The sequence below is a fragment of the Arachis hypogaea genome, chromosome 2, assembly GCF_003086295.3.
Source record: "Arachis hypogaea cultivar Tifrunner chromosome 2, arahy.Tifrunner.gnm2.J5K5, whole genome shotgun sequence".
In the NCBI taxonomy this organism is placed as follows: domain Eukaryota; kingdom Viridiplantae; phylum Streptophyta; class Magnoliopsida; order Fabales; family Fabaceae; genus Arachis; species Arachis hypogaea.
Genome location: NC_092037.1, coordinates 473,715 through 489,079, shown reverse-complemented (window position 1 = coordinate 489,079; position 15,365 = coordinate 473,715). Strand labels below are relative to the sequence as shown.

The following is a 15,365-nucleotide window of genomic DNA, read 5'->3' as shown; positions in this document are numbered from 1 at the left end:
GCCGTTTGATAAATAAATATTATAAATACCAAGAATATAATTTTTTTTTACCATAGATAACAATAATAATAAAAGATAATTAAAGACATAAGTCAAAATTATTATTAGTAATTTTTTTAATGAATACTTAATAAGTAAATATTTTGAAAATTAAATTTTATATTTTTTAAATAATTTAAAATTAACATAAAAGAATAGATATTTATAAAAAAAAATTACGACTTAGTGTTGAAAAACATTTCCTAGTAAGTCCTTTTTTTAAAAAGAAAATATTAAACAGAAGCTAAAACAGAATCATAATATTTGCAAAACCATAAACATATACAATAAGATTAAAAAATTATATGATTGTTCTAAGGTAGACACTAATATAAAGTATAATTGAAGTTATGCAAAAACCTCATCGGATGAAAGTTGAAAAATCTAAACCAAACCCAATAACATTGGGCTTTGGTGATGAAGTTATTGGACTTGGTAGAACATGCCTTGATCCCTTCCCTAAATTAACATCGGTGCATTATGACTCCATAGTCCACACATACATTTCTAATTTTTTTTTTTTTTTGGTGACTTCCAATTCATCCATTTAATTGTACCAATATGATCTTAATTCTTCTTTGTGCACATTTCAATAAATATCCGTTATTGAGTTAATTTTAGTTTATATAACAAGATATATTAGGCTCTCTCATGAATATAATAAGATAGTCAAGTTCTATACTACTCACGTAACAAAGGCCAATTGCTAATTTATTTAATAGTAAAGGGAAGAATAAACATTTTATAAGAGGGTAAATGTTTGTTTGAATGTTATTCAGTTGATAAAAAAAATATTTTTTAATAAAAAATATATTTTTGATTTTTTAACGTGTTTAATAAAATTTTAACAATAAAAAATATTAAAAATAAAAAATATCTTTTTTAAAAAATTATTATTTATATTTTTTTTTAAAAAAATATTTTTTATATAATAAATAAATAAAAAATATTTTTATATTATTATATCCAAACGTAATTAATAAATAAAAAATTTTTTTGCATGAAATATTTAAATATAAAATTAGTTTTATTTTTCTGTAAAATTTAAAAAAAAATCGAAAAAAGATATTTTTGTAGAGTACTTTTATTATTAATGTAGTATGGTCTGTTATCCTTTCTAGCATTTTCATTTTCCTCTAATATCTTGATAAAATTTGCTTTACTAATTAATTAGTTGTGGGTCGTGCTCATTTTTGTACGCGTGTTCAATTCCTTGTGTTATGAGTGAATTGACTTTTGACTTTTTTAACTACTTTTTGCATTACTTCTTCCTTTAATTAACTCATTTTAGTTGAATTAAGGTTTAATAATCATCATCATGTGCTCTTCATGGTGACCCGTTTCTGGTAATTAGACTATTAGAGATCATACATATCACATGAGCATTATTTATATGTAAGTCATAAGCTCTTGGTAAACTGTATTTCTAATTTTCAATATAATATGATAATTTATTGGTAAAATAATCATCAGATAAATTTTAATTTAATTTCTGTTCGGTTGTCGGATTCCGGACAGGTCGGGTATACAGGTGGAAAGATGGGTAGGTGGGGGCGCCTTAACTTGGGTCGCACTGGTAGCGGACTAGCCGAGCTGGCGAGCACTTGAGCTGGTGAATGGGCGAAGGGGGGGTGCCACCTGCAAAGACACTCCGACGCCTAAGTCAGAAATCGTACAAGCAGGGGAAGTGATGTGTAAGGTGACGTACCTCGGGGGAAGAGCCAATCTTCCCCTTATATACATGTCAGTAGTGGGCCCCCTTATGGGACAGGCCCATATTTCCAAGGACGCTGTCTTGCGGCCGTGTGTGTGCCGTACAGGACGCGTGTCCGGGTCGGTTGGAGGGCGTCTATCCGGGTCGGGTACTGCTTGGGTCGGGTCGGCCCAAAGCTGATTCTGGGCCGGGCCGTAACAGTGCCCCCACGCGCCAATGGTAGTCGTGGAAGCTACCAATGGCGTGTCGTCTTGCACCTCGTCTGGTCGGCCGCTCGTGGGGAGGGTGTGCCCCCAACGCGCGTCTCTTGATTGCTCAGACAACCGTTCCATCGCTTCGTTTCCTGCGCCGAGCATTGAATGCTCATAATGGGGTAAAAACCCCGTTTGAAAAGACTATTTTGCCCTTAGCAGTTTCGCGCTTTGGAGGCCGTTTTTAAACGATTGATCTTGATGTTTCTATACTTTTTTACACTCCCTGCTCTTCCTTTCTTCCTTCCTGCTACAAGATTTCAAGGTATTTGCTGTGGTGCCTCCGTTCCTGCATTTTCTCCAGATTCGCAATCATCCTTTTTCCCTCAATTTAGGTAAATCTCGAATCATTCCCCTCTTTATGCATTATTTTTGGTATGCTTGTTGCCTTGGCTCTTTGGATGTTACTGTGCAACTTTTTAGTCACGAGTAGACGTATTAGGGGGAAAAGTACCATTCCAGGGTAGGTTTTTCTCGCTCTTTTAGCCATTTTAGTCTTGTTTGGTCTTAGTCGGGAAGTCGTGAGGGCGGTGCATGTGTTCGGCTTGAGCAACCGATCTCTTAGACTAACTGGATGGTACCCCCATGTAGGTATGGCTCGCACGGTCTCTCGGGCATCCGTTAACCCCGCGGCGTACGACCAATATGCTTGGGTCGTTTCCGATATAAGGGAATCACCCAACCAAATGGGCGAGGAGGAGCTCACCGAGTTCCGACAAGCCGGGTATTTGTGTGGCGGGACTGATGAGGAGGCCAATTACGACGCCTTCGTCCCGGCTGCTCACGAGCGGTTGTATGAAATCAACTTCCAAACCCGCCAGGTCGCCGACTGGATTTGGTTCTACAAGGCCATGTTCACTCAAGTCGGAGTTCGCATTCCGTTCTCAGCCTTTCAAATGGCGCTCTTAAACCGAATTTCTGTGTCACCGTCGCAGTTGCATCCAAACAGTTGGGCTTCGATCCGCTGTTTCGAGATGGTTTGTGAATATCTTGACCTGCCGGTGTCTGTAGATGTCTTCCTCTTTTTCTTCACCCTCACGAACCCTTCCAAGGAGGGGAAACATAAGAAAGGGTTTATGTCCTTCCGGGCTGCTCAGGGTCGGAAGATTTTCGGCTTGTTCGAAGATTCTTACCATGGGTTTAAGGACAAATATTTTAAGGTCCGTCCGGCCAAAGGTCGTCACCCCTTTTGGTTGTCTTTGGAGGGGGTAAGGCTCATCCCGACTTATTGGAGCTTCGGGGCAGGAGCCAATAGTTTTATTAAGGTACTTTATAAAAACATGTCGGAAGTAGATCAACAGATTGCCGAGGTGTTAAACGCAGTTTTTGGGAAGAACCCGGTAAATCCCCACCTCCTCATGGGTGACCGGGAGTCCGGCCGTAACTATATTTGTGAGAAGCCTTTTACTTTTCCCTTTGCATTTTTTCTTTTTGTTGATATTGCGTGACGACTAACCGACCTTCCTCGTTTTCTCGCAGTGGATATGTCTGCCTCGGTGACAGGTCTTTCCGACTTGTTCCAAACTTTTCTCGGTGGTGGCGATGATGAGGAAAGTGACGAGCAACCGGCCACCGAGGGACCCGATGCTCCGGAGACTAAAGACGTTCCTGAGCAAAAGGCTGCGACCGATGGGATTGGTACCTCGACTCAAGGTGCCGCGGTCGAGAGCGGCAAGGTCGTCCATGCCTCCCCCATCCACGAGGTAGTAGGAACTGGCGGTCCCGTTCCTGGCCCAGATGTTGAGGTGGAAGAGGTCCCCAACCCAAAGAAGAGAAAGAAGGCCTCCACGGCGTCATCTAGCCCTGAGGTCGTTCTTACCGTCATGGAGAGGAACTTTGACGCCGGTAAATTCATCGATTCCGAGCTGCTCCCTGGTACCGAGGAATATTTCCACGAGTCATCCCTCGCCGGACAGGCGAGGTGGATGTATCGCACTCTCTTGCGTGGGGCCGTGATAGCCCGGAAGGCCGAGTTCGAGCTGTCCGGGATGGAGTCTCTCCGCAGGAGGTTGGAGGCTGCTGGGAAGGCCAATAACGAATTAAAAACAGAAGTGGAAATTCTCCGGGAGCAGGTGACTCAGTCTTCGGGAAAGTTGGATGCCGCCGAGAAGAAGGTCACCACTGCTGAGCAGAAAGCTGCCGCCGCTGAACAAAAGTTATCGGCCGCCGAGAGGAAACAAAAAGAGTCGGACGCAACGATTGAACGTTTGCTCGAGCGTGAGATGGCTCTGGAAGGACAGGTCGGCGCAGCGCAAAAGCGGGTGGCCGAAGTTGAAGAAGAAAAGCGGGCCGTGGAGGCCGAGCTGTCGACATGGAAGTCGAAGTATAAAGATGTCGTGAAGCAGGGTAAGGCTGCGATCTTGGGTACTGAGGAAGCCCTCAAAGCTCAGATTAAGATTGTTGCTCCTGAGTTCGACACGTCGGCAATCGGGGTCCGCAAGGTTATTCTTGATGGCAAGGTCGTCGATGTCCCTAAGAAGTGAATTTGTGTTTACAGCTTTCGTGTAGCCGCTTTGTTATGACTTGTAAACTATTTTAATTTTAGCCGTTTTTGGCTTGCGAACAGTTTAACGCTTTTGGTGTTTAGCCGTTTTATGTTGGCTTTTTATCAACGACCGTTCTATCGTTTGCTCGTGTTGTCGTTTCTTTTAACCGTTTTTTGGTTTATCGTCTTCGCTTATATCAATGGCTCATGGCCTTTTGCGTTGTCGTTATGATTGTGATTGACGGGTTCCCGGGGTGATCCGTCCCAGGGACGTATGTCGTCGTTGGACGTGGTGGTTTATCTGGAAAATTAAGTGACAAAATAGGAGAGAAAATTTGCACAAGTATATATTATTCGGTAACTGTGTAAAGGACAGATAAGTCGCTGTTCAAAAGATAAATTTGTGAGGTGACCACTTAGCTATCCTGGTCGGTTAGTCGGGTCTCTTCCTAGGAGTAGAATCTTTTTAGGTTGTCCGCATTCCATGTTCTCGGGACCTCCTTGCCATCGAGCCTTTCTAACTTGAAGGCTCCTTTTCCCATCACCTTCTTTACTCTGTAAGGGCCTTCCCAGTTTGCCGCTAGCTTGCCTTCACCGGGGGTCGGCAGGCCGATATCGTTCCGTCTCAGGACGAGGTCGTCAGGTTCAAAGTCCCTCTTGAGCACTTTGGTGTTGTAGCGCAGAGCTATTCTTTGTTTTAGCGCTGTTTCCGTCAAATGGGCCATCTCCCGGGCTTCATCTATCAGGTCTTTTTCTACAGTTTCCTCTACTCCTTTCAAAAGCAATCGCGGACTCGGTTCACCGATCTCCACGGGTATTACTGCGTCCACCCCGTATGTTAGTCGGAAAGGGGTTTCCTTGGTGGAGGATTGCTCGGTTGTTCGATAAGACCAGAGGACCGATGCCAGCTCGTCGGCCCAGGTACCCTTTTTGTTGTCCAACCTCTTCTTTAGCCCTGAAAGGATAACTTTGTTGGCGGACTCCACTTGTCCGTTCGTCCGAGGGTGTTCTACCGAAGAGAACCTTTGCCTTATACCTAGGCCGTTGAGGAATTCTGTGAACTTTTTGTCAGCAAATTGTGTGCCGTTGTCCGAGATGACGGTTTCTGGTATCCCGAACCGTGTTATCACCTGCCTCCACATGAATTTTCTGCAATTGGCCGAGGATATGCTGGCCAACGGTTCGGCTTCTATCCATTTGGTATAGTAATCGATTGCCACTATGAGATATTTGACCTGCCCGGGGCCGACGGGGAAGGGCCCTAAGAGAGTCGATTCCCCACTGAGCGAACGGCCGGGAAGTCGTCAGCAAGCTCAACTCGTTTGCCGGTGCCTTGGCAAAGTTGGCGTTCTGTTGGCACTTTATGCATTTCTTGACAAACTCTTTGGAATCTGCCATCATCGATGGCCAGTAGTACCCAGCTCGGATCAACTTCCTCGCTAGGGCTTTCCCTCCGATGTGGTGCCCACAGCAGCCCTCGTGGACTTCCCTGAGGACGTAGTCCGTTTGGTCGGGGTGTAGGCACTTCAGTAGGGGTTGGCTGAGCCCCTTTCTGAACAGCTGTCCTTGGATGACGGCGTATTTGGCCGCTTCCCTCCTTAACTTCACCGCATCCTTTTCGTCGCCGGGGACTTGGCCGTGTTCTAAGTAGTTGGTGATGGGGTCTAGCCATGAAGGACTTAGGGTCGTTATGTGTAGTGTGATCGCGGGTTCCCTTGTCATGCCTTGGATGAGAGACCGGTTTCCCTCCCCTGGCTTCGTGCTGGCTAATTTTGATAGAAGGTCTGCTCGTGTGTTCCTTTCCCTGGGTACATGCTGGATCGTGACCTCGTCGAACTTTTGGCTCAAGCTTTTGACCTTTTCCAAGTACTTCTGCAACAAGGGGTCCTTGGCTTGGTAGCTGCCGTTCACTTGGGAAGTGACGACTTGGGAATCGCTGCATACTTCCAGTCTTTTTGCACCGACCTCTGTTGCTAGGGTTAAGCCTCCAATGAGGGCTTCGTATTCTGCTTGGTTGTTCGAGATGGGAAACTCGAATCTGACCGACTGTTCGTATACGACCCCGTTTGGACATTCTAGGATGATCCCGGCTCCTCCGTAGGTCTGGTTGGAGGCTCCGTCCACATGGAGCTTCCACCGTGTGCCTATGTCTTCGCCTGGATCTCCTGCTACTTCAACCAAAAAATCCGCCATGGCCTGCGCCTTGATGGCTTGCCGGGGCTCGTATCGTATGTCATATTGAGAGAGTTCGATGGACCAAGTCATCATTCTTCCCGCCAGGTCGGGCTTTTGGAGAACTTGCCTAATCCCTTGGTCTGTTCTGACGACCACTTGGTGACTCTGGAAGTATTGCTTCAACCTTCTCGAGGAGGTTAGGAGCGCTAAGGCTAGCTTCTCCAACTTGCTGTATCTTAATTCTGCTCCCTGCAGAGCCCTGCTTATGAAGTAGACTGGCTGTTGGGTTTTTCCGTCCTCCCGTACTAGCACTGCGGCCAGGGCTTCGCTTGTTATGGCGAGATACAGGTATAGTGGTTCCCCGTTTCTTGGCTTCCCGAGAACGGGGGGTGCCGCCAAGATTTCCTTGAAGTGTCGAAAGGCTTCTTCACACGCTGGTGTCCATTCGAACGCCATCCCTTTCTTCATGAGGTTAAAAAACGGCAGGGCCTTTGCCGCTGAGGCTCCGAGAAACCGAGAGAGTGATGTCAACCTTCCTGCCAACCTCTGGACGTCCTTGATACATCCCGGGCTCTTCATCTGAAGTATTGCCTGGCACTTCTCCGGGTTAGCCTCTACCCCTCTTTGAGTTATCATGAATCCCAGGAACTTGCCGGCTTCCATGGCAAAGGCGCATTTGAGGGGGTTCAGCCTCATGCCATGTTGACGGAGGGACGCAAATACGCTTGCCAGGTCGTTTAGGAGGTCGTCAGGTCGTGTTGTCTTTGCCAGGATGTCGTCCACGTAAACGTCGACCGTTTTTCCTATGAGGTTGTGGAATATCCTGTTCATCAGCCTTTGATACGTTGCCCCTGCATTTTTCAAGCCAAATGGCATTACCTTATAGCAGAACGTTCCTCCTGGCGTTATGAACGCCGTTTTGTCCTCGTCTGGTCGGTGCATCGGTATCTGATTGTAACCAGAGTAGGCATCCATGAAACTCAGATACCGGTACCCCGCCGCAGCGTCGACGAGTGCATCTATGTTGGGGAGTGGGAAGCAATCTTTGGGGCATGCTTTGTTAAGGTCAGAGTAGTCCACGCACATTCTCCACCTGCCATTGTGTTTTTTCACTAATACCACATTTGAGAGCCATGTCGAGTAGTCTACTTCCCGTATGAAACCTGCCTCTAGGAGGCCGGCCGTTTGCTTGGCTACCTCCTCTGCTCTTTCTGCCGACATCTTTCTTCTCCGTTGAGCCACTGGGCGTGCTTCCGGCTTGACGGCTAGGTGATGTGAGATGATTTGTGGATCTATGCCTGGCATGTCAGCTGGCGTCCATGCGAACAGGTCTCTGTTTGCCCTTATCATTTCAATTAAAGGCTCCTTCAGCTCATGTGGGAGGTTCTTGTTAACGAATGTGAACTTCTCCCCTTCGTCCCCGATGCTAAATTTCTCCAGGTCCCCTTCTGGTTCCGGCCTCGGCTTGTCCTCTACTCTGGCATCAAGGTCGGCTAGAAATACGCCAGATGCTTCCTTGGACTTCTTTCTAAGGGAAAGGCTGGCGTTGTCACAAGCGACCGCCGTCTCGAGGTCTCCCCTTATGGTCCCTATGGATCCATCATCGGTGACAAACTTCATAACTAACAACCTGGTGTTGATTATGGCTTCAAAATCGTTGATTGTTTTTCTTCCCAAGATGATGTTGTAGGCTGTGGAGTCTCGAAGGATTACGAATTCGGCCATCGCCGATCTTCGGCCTTGTATTTGTCCTACCGAGATCGGTAGGGAAATAACTCCGTCTGGTTTGATGAAGTGGTCGCCTAACCCGATGACCCCGTGCTGGTGGGTCGTTAAGTCGGCATCCTTTAACCCCAGTGCGTCGAACACGTTGCGGAACATGATGTTTGAATCAGCTCCAGTGTCGACAAGGATCCGTTTGACGAGGCCGGTTCCCACCCTGGCCGTTATGACCATGGGTGGGTTTTCCGGGGCGTCGCTGAACCATTGGTCTTCTGGGCCGAAAGAAATGGATGGAGGTTTTTTGGTGTTTTGCACTGGTTGAGATGAGATCGCCAGAATCTTGGCGTCCTTCTTGTGTGCCGACCGGGACTTTGGTGCGGCATTTTTTGCCGTTACCACGTTTATCACAGTGAGGCCATGGTCTCTATCTTCGGGCTCCTGTCGCCGCTTGGCCGAGCGTGTCTTGCCTTCCTCGTCCTGGTCGCGATAACGCCTTCTCGGCTCCCTGATGAGGTGGGAGAACGCTGCTAGCTTCCCTTCCCTTATCGCCTGTTCCAATGCATCCTTTAGGTCGAAACAGTCCTGTGTTTGATGGCCATATCCCTTATGGTAGTCACAATAAAGGTTCTTGTTTCCACCTGTGCGGTCCTTGAGGGGTCGGGGCTTCGGAAGAATTCCTTTCTCAGCTATTTGTTGATAGACTTCCACAATGGGGAGGGTGAGTGGAGTGTAGTTAGTGAACTTTCCGACTCGAGGGAACGGCCTAGGAGCTTTGTTCGATGCCTCCTCCCTAACCTTTTCTTTTGCTCTCTCCCCGTCGCCACCGGACTGCCGGGTCTGGCCGTAACCGGACTGCCGCTTATTGGCTGCCACGACCCGGCTGACTTCCTCGTCGTTTATGTACTCTTTGGCCACCGTTTGGATTTCATGCATCGTCCAAACCGGCTTCGTGGTAAGGTGTTTCCGGAAGTTCTCGTTGAGGAGGCCGTTCGTCAGGCAGAGACTGGCCACCGAGTCGGTCAGGCCGTCGATTTCCAAGCATTCGTCGTTGAACCGATCTAAGTACCTCCTGGTCGGCTCTCCCTGTCTCTTGGTTACCCCGAGGAGGTTGATAGGGTGCTTGGCCTTCGCTATTCGCGTTGTAAATTGAGCCAGAAACGCGCGGCTGACGTCTGAGAAACTGTAGATGGAACCTTGAGGGAGGCCATTAAACCATCTGATCGCCGGTCCTGCTAAGGTCACCGGGAAGGCGCGGCACCTTACTTCGTCACCTACTCCCTCTAAGTTCATCCTGGCCTCAAAGGCCGTGAGATGTTCCAGAGGATCTTGAGTTCCGTCATACCTCATGTCCGTTGGTTTGTCGAAGTGTTTCGGCAACCGGACCTCGAGGATAGATCGGTGGAACGGCGTGACACCCATTATCACGGGTTGTCGTGTTTTCTCAGACTTCCCTTCTCCGTCCTCACGTCGTCTTGTCGTGCGGCGAGTTTGTCTGCCGCGGGAGTAGATGACTGTGTCATTCCGTCTTCTCGGAATGGGTGATTCCTCTTGCGTGTCTTTTGCTTCCATCCGGGATGCAGATATACGTCGTGAGCGGCTTCGGTGAGAGCTCTCTTCTTCCTCGCCCCCGGGAGACGGGGTGTAGCTTGGATCGGTAGACCATCCATCCCTCTCCCGGTCGGCTAACTGTCGTTCTAGGTTCTGGACTCTGTGGCGTAGCTCCTGCATTATTATGGCGCTATCGCCGCCCGTTCCTCCGAATGGTCGGGTTGTCGCATGTCGCTGGGGGGATCTCCGGCCTCCCTTTTGTGAGGCGACGGAGGCTGCCCCTTCCGCTCCGGCTGCTCGAGCTCGGTCGCCGGGACCTGGCACGACTTCCATTCAGGCAAAGAAGTCCCCACAGACGGCGCCAATGTTCGGTTGTCGGATTCCGGACAGGTCGGGTATACAGGTGGAAAGATGGGTAGGTGGGGGCGCCTTAACTTGGGTCGCACTGGTAGCGGACTAGCCGAGCTGGCGAGCACTTGAGCTGGTGAATGGGCGAAGGGGGGGTGCCACCTGCAAAGACACTCCGACGCCTAAGTCAGAAATCATACAAGCAGGGGAAGTGATGTGTAAGGTGACGTACCTCGGGGGAAGAGCCAATCTTCCCCTTATATACATGTCAGTAGTGGGCCCCCTTATGGGACAGGCCCATATTTCCAAGGACGCTGTCTTGCGGCCGTGTGTGTGCCGTACAGGACGCGTGTCCGGGTCGGTTGGAGGGTGTCTATCCGGGTCGGGTACTGCTTGGGTCGGGTCGGCCCAAAGCTGATTCTGTGTCGGGCCGTAACAATTTCTAACATTTCAAACACCATATTTTAATTTTAAATGAATTTAATATTATATCATTATTAAATTTGATATGAATAATTAACATATTAAAAAGACTCGATTTTAGTATATAAGTGAAAATGATCTTTTAAATCGTCAATATATATAATTTTCCTTGCTTTAAAATGTTACTGATTGATTGTTAGAGTTTAAGGTTTTATACAAAAAGAAAAATAACAAAAAAAAGTGTTATAAAAAAATGTTTAGTTATATTTTTTTAACACATAAAAATAAAAAGATATGACTTAACTAAAAATATTGTTAATATTTATATTACTTACTCTATTAATTATTCATATCAAATTTAAAGATGATATAACATTAAATCTGATTGAATATTTTAAAACTAAAATAAAATATTTAAAACATTAAAAAATTGAATTAAAATTTAGTTCAAACATTATAAACTAAAATAATATTTTATCTTAATTTAATGAATGGCTTCAATAATATAATATAAAATAAATAACCCCCAAAATATATGCTATGTTATCTTATGAGCAACAAGATTACTTTTTTAGGATTTAGATTTTTAAAATTTTAAATTTTACTTTAGTAAGTAAAATATGATTTTTTATTATTTATTTCATAAGTAAAATAAAAAATATAAAAAAATATTCAATAATAAAAGATTACACTTTATCCTTTAAAATAAAAATTTAAAATTTAGAGAATCCAAATTCATTTTTTTATATCCGAAATTATTTTGGGATAGATATTTTGTTATCCAGTGATTGGATGTGATAGATAATTAGATATGTGTGGCTCCACTGTATCTGGGGTGGGTTAGAGTTAGTTAGAGACGGCATGGCAATTAATTACGTACCTATTTTTTGGACGGAACAGAGACTAAGATCCGCTGTGGCCCACCACCGACCACCGTTATTCACGTGCACGCCCAACATTCTATCATTCCTTCTTCTTTTCTTCACTTTCATATAAGATGACATATGATATATATGAGTCAAGAAATAAACATATTTTAAATTTTGAGAAAAGTGTTGTTTGACTCATTCTATCTCTCCGCCTAACCCTCACATCACCGTCACTGCCTTTGCGGCTCCACCGTATAAACCCACACTCGCATCACACTGTATTCCACCCACTCCACGTACTATAATACTATATACGTCATATTTGTGGCGATAAAACCAAACAAAAAGCGAATTTGAATTTTGTTTTTGAATCGAGTGCGAAATGGACAACGAGCAAGGTGAGAGAATTGAGCGTTTGGATCAAGAGAAAAACAGAAAACGAATGCAATAACATTGTTTGTTTGTTTGTTTTGTGTTGCAGTGATTGAGTTTTTGGGATGCGTTCCTCTTGTGCAGAGGCTTCCTCGCTCTTCAGTCAGGAAGATATCTCAACTCGTGGTTGTCAAGCACTATGGTAAATTCGAAGAACATGTTAGCATAGAATGATGCAGTGAATTTTGTGGAAATTCTAGTGTTGTTGAATGTTGAATTGTTGTGTAGAGGCAGCAGAGTATGTTGCTCGCGAGGGTGAGGCTGGGGATGGTGTCTACTTCATCTGGGAGGGAGAGGCTGAGGTTGTTGGATCTGTGAAGTCCAATGATGAAATTCGTCCACAGTTTCAATTGAAAAGATATGACTACTTTGGTTATGGTAGTAAACATAATTCGTCCTTGAATTTTTTTCTTATCATGAATAGGTAGTTCAGTAGTCATTAATAGTATTTTTAATGATGTGAAATTATATCTAATGATGTGGGATTACACATTTTTTTTCTGCTAGTTAAATACTGGCTAAATTTTAATAAAAGTGCTGGCGGTTAGATTTTCTTTAGTTTATAATCCTTCTACTTGCAGGTTTTTCAAATCCAGTTCACCAGACAGATGTCATTGCTTTGTCAAAGGTGCCCTATTAGTTTGTTTCTTATCATATATTATTGTTTTCCTATGTCAGCCTGTATTCACTTTTGTTGATTCCTGTGTTAGCTCACTTGCTTGGTGCTGCCCCAAGAACACTTGCCACTGCTGCACCCTAATTCTATCTGGAGAGCCGACAACTCTGTCAAAACATCTTCAACTCTGGAGATTATATTGCATTTGGAACCCATTGAGGTCATCTTAGTTTACCTTATTAATTTGAAAATCTTTGAAATGGATTCATATTTATTTCCTAACCTATACATAGATGTCTATATTTGATGATTGGTACTAACATGTATATCAACATTGAAAACCTTATAGCCTTTTTTTTCCCCTTTCTGTTTTGAAGGTAAATATTTTCAAAGGAGTTACCCTTCCGGATGCTCCACATTTTGGCAAGGTGTTTGGGGGACAGTTTATTGGGCAGGTATGACAAAACTGCTGTATGTTCATATAATGCATTTGACTTATTTCAGTAGAAGCTTCTAGACATAGACTACTGAGATGACCTCTTACTTGCAGGCATTGGCTGCTGCATCAAAATCAGTTGACTTTTCTAAGCTTGTTCACAGCTTGCATGCCTATTTTATTCTTCCAGGGGACCTACACAGTAAGCACGTTTACTCATAAACTTCTCTTTCTGATTCTTTTTACTTCTCTTAAGATGAGATGTATATATTTATTGAACTGTTTATCCTTTGTCTGAATGTCTTTTACTGAGACTAGATCAATTAGTAGGTAATCAACTTTGAATAAGAATAGGTAAATAACTCATTAAGCATAAGCTATCTAAGCAATAATAGCAGTAAGTAATTTCAATTTTCAAGCTCTCTATGCTTCTGTACCATGATAAACTCAATGCATTCATGTGGATTATTGCACTGCTAAAATAGATTGTTTGCTTTACTTTATAATTCTAAACAAACATACTTAGTATGAGCATTCTTCTTCCAGTGCCAATTGTATATAAAGTTGATCGTCTTCGAGATGGAAAGAGCTTTGCTACACGGAGAGTTGATGCAATTCAAAAGGGAAATATTGTGTTCACTTTGCTGGCTTCATTTCAAGTAATTTATGTTCTTCTTAGAAACAGTATTGAATTGACTTTCTCATGCAACAACAACTGAGACATGTTCATTTAACATATTCTCTTCAATAAATTCAGAGTATGCTTAAGTTATTTTCTTAATATACAGAAAGAAGAATTAGGATTTGACCACCAGGAGGTAACTATGCCATCTGTGCCTCCACCAGATAAGGTAAGTTACATGGTTATTTATATTAATTAAGATTTAAGAATGAAAATGGTGTTGCTGATTTCAGATTATTAATTGTTTCTAGCTTTTGTCAATGGAGGAGCTGCGGGAGACACGTCTTACTGACCCTCGTCTTCCAAAGTAAGATTTTGGGTGGTGCAATGTGTTGTTAAAGAATATATATAAGATTCTATTTAGAGAACATTCATGTGTCTAAAGCTAAGGATCTCTGATGACTAAGTTTGTTGCTTCAGAACTTACCGGAACAAAATTGCTACAACTAAATTCACCCCTTGGCCAATAGAGATACGGTTCTGTGAACCTACAACTTCAACAAATCAGACCAAATCTCCTCCCAGGTAATACTTTGCAGGGAAAGCAAAGGGTAGATCAATTCTTTGCCTTCTTTAATACTTGTTTAAATGTTTTATGCAGTTTGAATTTTTGGTTTAGAGCAAAGGGAAAACTTTCAGATGATCAGGCCTTGCATAGGTACATATCTTGTATCACTTTTGAATACTTAACATTAGGCATAAGCTTTCTTGGATTTCATATTTTTTGTGTGTCCATTAGGTGTGTGGTGGCATTTGCTTCTGATTTAATATTTCTTCAAGTAGCTTTGAATCCCCACCGGAAGCAGGGTATGAAGGCAAGCTCTGTTAGTCTTGATCATGCGTAAGTACACAATTAACATTTTTTACATCTCAGGCATACCATACAAAAGTTTTCAATTCTTCAAATTCATTTCTCAGGATGTGGTTTCACCGACCTGTAATAGCTGATGACTGGATACTATATGTGGTGAGTTTCACAATGTTCCTCTTTCAAATGAACAATGAACCAATCAATCAATATTTGACAATTGTGACTTTTCCTTCCCTTCAAATGTGTTCTGCAGATTTTTAGTCCTAGTGCATATAATGCACGTGGCACTGTCACAGGCCAGATGTTCAATCAGAAACGAGAGGTAAGTGTAATATCATTTGTACATAATCTCCATAAAAAATCATGTTCCTTTTGATTCTTATGGTGGGTGTGCCTATTTTGTTAAAACATGCAGCTTCTTGCATCATTGGTTCAAGAAGGCCTAATCAGAAAGGTTAAAAGCCAAAGTTCTGCAGCTAAATCTAAGTTGTGAAACTGCTGAAAATGGAAAGAAACATGTAGCCTGTATATCTATGGAGAGGGTCATTCTTTGTCTCCCTTATAGTTGGGGGGGTTCACAACATGCAATACTGTGATAAGTGATATAAAATTGAGATGAAGTTTTGTCACTAGAGAATAGAAATATACAATGTAATACATTAACCAAAATGTTGTTCTTAGAATGCTTGTTGAATCTAACCATTGTAGTCCCTTAAATCAAATCAAGTTTGTCTATAAAAAGTGAGTATATATAGAAATGAGAATAAATCTTTTTTATTTTCGATTCCATTGATATTATCAAGTGTGATTTTTT

At 43.6% G+C, this 15,365-nt stretch overlaps 2 protein-coding genes across 2 annotated transcripts; one reads left to right on the top strand and one right to left on the bottom strand.

The window, feature by feature from the left end:
- Nucleotides 1-4,938: 4,938 nt before the first annotated feature.
- Nucleotides 4,939-10,267, bottom strand: LOC140180876 (uncharacterized). The gene is made up of 3 exons (XM_072222423.1): nt 7,828-10,267; nt 5,620-7,467; nt 4,939-5,525 (listed from the first exon to the last, which is right to left on the bottom strand). Exons 1-3 carry the CDS (start codon nt 10,265-10,267, stop codon nt 4,939-4,941), a joined length of 4,875 nt encoding a protein of 1,624 aa, XP_072078524.1.
- Nucleotides 10,268-11,725: 1,458 nt separating this feature from the next.
- On the top strand, nt 11,726-15,344 carry LOC112730316 (acyl-CoA hydrolase 2). Its single transcript, XM_025780412.3, has 16 exons — nt 11,726-11,972; nt 12,056-12,148; nt 12,235-12,384; nt 12,588-12,634; nt 12,717-12,842; nt 13,000-13,077; nt 13,173-13,260; nt 13,605-13,717; nt 13,847-13,909; nt 13,992-14,047; nt 14,161-14,265; nt 14,342-14,398; nt 14,480-14,581; nt 14,659-14,707; nt 14,805-14,873; nt 14,967-15,344. The coding sequence occupies exons 1-16, from the start codon at nt 11,957-11,959 to the stop codon at nt 15,042-15,044; spliced, it is 1,290 nt and encodes a 429-aa protein (XP_025636197.1). The 5' UTR covers nt 11,726-11,956; the 3' UTR covers nt 15,045-15,344.
- The last annotated feature ends 21 nt before the right edge of the window (nt 15,345-15,365 follow it).